Genomic DNA, 5949 nt, shown 5'->3' with positions numbered 1-5949 from the left:
CAGCCGTGTCTGTAGCCTTGCTGAAGCCGCTCACACGGGCAGAGCCAGCAGGCAGCGGTGTCCCCGTGATGTCCCCTTTGCCCAGTCCCAGCTCCGTTACAGCACCGCTGACATTATGAGACTATTAAAACAGGGGATTGGTAACCTCTGCTTTCCAGCTATGGTAACTGTACATCGAGTTAATCCAAAGGATTTATTTTTTAATAGATACGTGGTGGCTGTTACTGTAGCTGCACTGACAGTGACGGATGTGCTGGTTTAGATAAATTGAGGATCTGGATTTCAGATAGGGACGGTGAAAAATACAGGGTATCAAAATGTTTTTGTTTTTGGAAGCTGCAAATAGTGCCTAAAAGAGGGCCAGTAAGGATCAGTGCCGTAAATACAGGTCTCCAGAGTGGAGGGGCTCTGCTACGCTTCCAGCTGTCAGCAAAAGCAACATTTAAAAGCTAGCAGTTTAATTTTTAACACAAATGGAGGTGAGTTCAGACTGCAGACACCTGCAGGTGAGGAGCTGGGTTTTTCTCCAGAGATACCGAGCCCACTGAGGTTAATGTGATTATGTAAATGACTGAGGTATAATTGTGTTATTGCCACCCATCTGGCCCTCCCTGCAATTCATAAGTGATTTTATATTCCCCATGCACTGCAGCACTGACATACAAGGGCACTGGAGATGCCATAAATCACTGCTTGCTGTTTGCTGCAGGTGCCATCTCCCCATTCAGCCTCTGGTGCAGAGCTGGGCTAGGCACGGCCAACGCATCAGGAAAGTTCTTCCCGGATCCGAATTAACGGCCTCTGGACGTAGTCCAGAGGATCGAGCTCTGCTTGTCCTCTCCCAAGTGATGCTCCTGACAAAGCCAGGATCCTGCCCGGCATCCCAGCTACGGCAGCGGGTCCTTCCCAGTACGCGTTTTCTTAGTAGGATAAAACAGATTCGCACTTCCCTCGACAGCTGGGATTAAACACAAAACTGACATTTTCATGTAAAACACTGACTAATACCGCACGCTGTCCCAGGTACCCCCCAGTCCTACCTCTTTTCTAACCTGGGTTTTTCTTCCCATCAGTATGAATTCAAAGCCAAGAACATTAAGAAGAAGAAAGTGAGCATCATTGTGTCCGTGGACGGGGTGAAGGTGATTCTGCGCAAGAAGCAGAAGGTGAGACTTCTCCAGCCCCACCGGGGCACTCGAGGCCAGAGCACCCGGGATGTTGATTTTGACCATGTCTGGGTGTTATTGCTGCTCTGGATAGTCACACTTCTAAACAAAACTGGCCTTTTCTTAAAAACCACCCAGAATTTTCACAAGAAAACACTGCATTTTTCATCAAACTAATAACAAAAACTTGTTGAAAAAAGAGTGGGAAAATTACACTGTGGGAAGAAGATTTTTTTTTCCTATCAAAAAATGTCAAGCTTTCAGGAAATACAGTTTCTTTTTCTTGTTAATGCTGGTAAGCTTTTTCAGCGCTGCCTGGGCTGAGCACCCCTCAGCTCGTTGCCCAGGCTGGGCTTCCCACCAAGCAGAGCCAGCGGCTGGACCCAGATCTCCTAAGCCCTAGCTCAGAGCCTTCTTCCCCAAAACGTGTTACTCTTCTGCATATTTGATGCTATAAATTAATCTTAGGGACCATTTTCAGCCTGAAAGCTGTGAACAGATGATCGTATATGATAAATGATCAAAGAAATCTATTTTTATCCAAGGTACTGATGAAACAGCCATTGTTCATATAGTCAAACTGTAGCCTGGATTTGGCTTGGGACAAATGCACCGTTTTCCAGGGTTCCTGCCCATCAGCCTGGTGGAGTTTCATTTTGACTTGACTCACTGTAATTTTGGTTCTGCCTTCTGCTTACAGAGAAAGGAGTGGACCTGGGACGAGAGTAAGATGGTTGTGATGCACGATCCTGTGTACAGGTACGTGGCAGGGGATTTACCAGCTAGGTCCAATTAGCCCTGAGCGATGCGTATCCATCCTGCCGCTTGCTGAGTTACCTCCACCAAGGCTGGCTTTCCAAAGGACCGTGAAAAATTAACGAGGTTGCAGAATTACCGCTGATGGGGAATCCTTTTCATACATTTTTGAGAGTGAGACGGACTGATCTAGCTTTGAAGCTGGCTCTGCTTTGAACAGGGGTTAGACTAGATGACCCCCAGAGATGCCGTCAACCCGAATTACTCTGATTCTGACTCTGAAGACAGGCTTCCCACAGTTTTCCTTCACAGCATGGCTTGCCGTGTCCTTCTGAAGAAGGTCCTTACTCTAAGGTGTAAGTGCTTACAGGGAATTAACCCATACAGGACGTGGTAAGATAGCACTGACTTTCCATAGCACCTGCCATGGGATCTCAAAGTATTTTGGAGACCACAAGCCCCACCCAGAGGTTTACACTGCATCTGTAAACTTTACATGTAAACTGTAAACTACAGAGGTTTACTGCATGTAAACCTGATGCCTCAGGAGCCATCAGGGATGGCTTCCTTGAGGGCAACCCCACCAACGGTGCGTAGCCTGCGGACACAGTTAAGAGCACAGGTTGCACCAAGCTGTTAGATCTACCAAGTGAATAACCGTACCACGAGCGCAAAGCCCACAGCCCCAAGGGCTGGGATCACCAACATTGGCTGTCTGGGTCAGAGCCCTTGGTGAGGAGCTAAGGAGCGGAGGACGTGCTGATGCATTATCCGAGCCTACCTCTCCCTTCTGGCATTTTTTACAGATTTTTACAAGATGTGGTACATGGGCAAGAGTTGCTCCAATTGCAAGCTCAACGCAAAAAAATCCAATGACAGAAAAGGGTAAAAGAAAAAACATCTCAAGAATCCCTTTGGTTTCTTCTCTATTCAGAGCTGAACTCACTTGTCACATTTTTACCTGATTAAATCAAATATATAAAAAGGTCTTTAAAAATGGTTTTGCAGCATGGGGAGGAGAAAAAGTCAGCCTGAACAGGAGAGAAGTTCTCTGAGTACACTCAGAATCCCTGGGAGAGGCATCCAGGGGACGCTGGCTTTTGTGCGGTGCCACCTGCCTGCTGCTGAGAACGGGCCCGGGCTGGGTCCCCGGGCTGGGTCCCCGGGCTGGGTCCCCGGGCTGGCTGCACCGAGGCGGGAAGGACGTTCGCTGTACAGGCAGTTGTGCCACGCTGCAGCCTGGGCAGGGATTAATTGCTGGGGCTAGAAATAGCCACATGCTTTCCAATACTATAGATTTTCTAGCTTTCCCACAGCATCTTTAAAGAGCTTTTGCCTATTTCAGAAACCAGAAGGTTTTCCATCAAGCCAGAAACATTCTCTAAATCTGTTGCCTCCTGCCTTGAAAATCGCAGGAGGGGGCCATGCACCGGCACTGCCGCATTCCTCCGGCCCTTGGAGCTGTGAGCCAGCCGTCCTGGGGACACATGGGAGCCTCCAAGGTTGTCTGGGCGCAGACTCCCCTGGGTGTTTAATTCCCTTTGTCTCTCTACCACCTAGAATCTTCTACGTGTCTCACGACTCACAAGACCTGAAAATATTTAGTTACATTGCAAGGGATGGCGCTAACAACTCCTTCAGGTGCAACGTCTTCAAATCAAAGAAGAAGGTAGGCTGCTGCCTGGGCTACGGCCGGGTCCTCCCCGGGCGAGAGGTCTCTGAGGGACCTTGCACCTTCCCGTGCAGGAGCCAAAGTGACCGCTGGGTCGGAGGGTGCAGATCCCTGGGGAGAGACCAAGGCAGCGCCAGTGCTGGATGTCCCCAAAAAAACGTGCCTGGTGCCTGTCCCCTCCTGGCCCAGCTGCCCGGGCAGCAGCGCAGCCCGTCTGCCCCAGCCCACACGGAGATAAGGGCGTTCATCTCCAGGAGCAGGGGACCGGGCAGATGCCGTGTGTTGGGTCCAGTGGTGGGCAGTGCTGGAGCCGCCCGGCACAGGAAGAGACACAGCAGCGTGGGGCAGCCCCGGGACGGGAAGCGGGGGGAAGGCTCCCAGTTTTCCCATTGGCAGGGGGGCGGCAGCGGCGGCAGCAGCCGTGGCCTCCGCAGGGCTGAGCAGCATGGGTTTGCTCCGCAGAGCCAGGCGATGCGGGTGGTGCGCACGGTGGGGCAGGCCTTCGAGGTGTGCCACAAGCTGAGCCTGCAGCATGCCCTGCAGAACGCCGACGGGCAGGCGGACGGCGCCAGCGACAAGTCGGCAGAGGAGCAGCCGCTGGAAGGTGACGCGCGGCTCCCCATGGGGCACGGGCAGACCCCTCCCTCAGCAGCGGCAGCAGGGATGCTTTGGGGTGGGGAACTGCAAAGTGGCATGTCCTTCGTGGGCCAGCTCTAGTGACAGCGAGAGCTTCAGGCCCCTTCGGATGGCGGGCACAGGGAACCTGCCCTGTCTGCCCACTCATCTTGGGCACCAGAAAGGCAGAGGCTAAGCCCCCTTGTCCAGCAGGCTGAGAGGTCTGCAGGCACCAGCCCCTCGGCTGGCCCGCTCCCTTCCTCCTGCACCTTCACAGCATGCTGAGACTTGGAGCAAGTCTGGGACGTTGTCCCTGAGCTGTCACCTTGGCTGCCAGCCCTGCTCGGGGCCCCGGCTTCTTGCTGCGATCCTGCGTGGGGGCGGGGGGCTTGGGTTTATTTATCTGTCTCGTTTGAAGTTCACCAGATAAAGGGTTCCAAGATCACGGATGCGGACGAGGTTGGCATCGACTCTGACGGCATCTGTGTGTCCGAGAGGGGACCCGGAGAGCTGCCCGCTGCCAGGGAGGACCTTGGCGTGCTGAAACCTGGGCAAGCCTCAAAGGATAAGAACTGCCAGGTAACACGGGGTGGGCTGGGGGACGGTCCACGTGCTCTGCCACTGCTGGGGTTCCTCTGCTCAGGGTCACTGTATCACGGCTTGATGAGGAGGGGCTTTCATGGAGACCCCGTTGCAGAACCCCCTCCTGGCTCCCTGCTCTCACAGCCCCTGTGGCAGGACAGGGTGTTCAGCACCCGGTTTACTCGCAGCTAAGCTGTGTCCCAGCGCTGGGGCAGGGGGAGAGGCAAAAGCTGGGAGTGGGACCACGGCGTATGGCTGGGCGGGCTTCAAACGCAACCCGGGAGACCCCACCGGTGCAGGCAGGGCAGAGCGCAGAGGAGCTCTGCTGGAGCCATCGCCCAGTGCTAGAAAGGAGAATCGAGGCAGGACCCCCCCCTCCTGCAGCAGCACCCACATAACAGGTGGAAACTAAGAGGAGGCATCTCTGGCAAGGCAACCGTTTCCCTGCCATGCGGGGTGGATTTCTGTGCCCCCAGTGCCCCTCTGAGGCAGTCACTCGTCCGACTGCCCCAGCAGCGACCCCCGGCTCCCTTCGCCCCCCAGGCCCAGGGAGCAGTGTTCCCGAGGGGGCCCAGCCCCGGCAGCACAGGCACCCAGGGCACGTTCGGCGTGAGCAGTTTTCGCCATAATGAATAGCTGCTCTGCAGAGCTTCTCCGTGAGCGCTTCCCGGCGGCCTGAATGGCATCGCTTCATCTCACACAATTGTATCGCTTGCAAGGCCTGGCTGAAAACAGCTGCGGTGAAATGCACTCAATGGGATTCATTTCCGCGGCTGGAAAGGCAGGGCTTTCCTGCGCTTTCCTTCTGGGTGCTCGAGCTGCCCAGACAGGGGAGGGCAGCGGGCAGGAAAGGCAGCAGCCACGGGCCGGCTCCTAATGGGGCACGCTGCGAGGGGAACCATCCTAAAACACCCCCACTGCCAGGGTGGGAGGCTGCCTGCCGGGGGGATGCGCTGCCTGGCTCTGGGCTGCGTGCCGAGACCCCCAGTGCTACAGAGGGCCAGGTGAGCCATGCATGGGGCCACCGCACGGTCCCCAGGGCACGTGAGGTGGCCGCAAGCTCCCCCACCCTGGGCTGTCTCGGCAGACCCTGGGCTCTGAGCGCCGTGCCGGAGCGCGGGGGGGCTTGTGGCTGGGTCGGGCTGCTCTGAAATTGGT

General features: G+C 55.2%; 1 protein-coding gene across 1 annotated transcript in view; it reads left to right on the top strand.

The window, feature by feature from the left end:
- LOC103915318 overlaps window positions 1–5949 on the top strand; it is a 47561-nt gene that overhangs the window by 38020 nt on the left and 3592 nt on the right. The window contains exons 3-7 of the mRNA XM_009322126.1: window positions 1074–1166; window positions 1867–1925; window positions 3483–3591; window positions 3991–4198; window positions 4628–4798. Of these exons, the coding sequence (XP_009320401.1) occupies window positions 1074–1166; window positions 1867–1925; window positions 3483–3591; window positions 3991–4198; window positions 4628–4798 (640 nt within the window). The remainder of the gene's footprint in view (window positions 1–1073; window positions 1167–1866; window positions 1926–3482; window positions 3592–3990; window positions 4199–4627; window positions 4799–5949) is intronic.

Source organism: Pygoscelis adeliae, unplaced genomic scaffold (genome assembly GCF_000699105.1).
Source record: "Pygoscelis adeliae isolate BGI_AS28 unplaced genomic scaffold, ASM69910v1 Scaffold114, whole genome shotgun sequence".
Lineage (NCBI taxonomy): Eukaryota > Metazoa > Chordata > Aves > Sphenisciformes > Spheniscidae > Pygoscelis > Pygoscelis adeliae.
The sequence above is the reverse complement of the archived record's forward strand: the minus strand, read 5'-3'. Positions and strand labels throughout refer to the sequence as shown.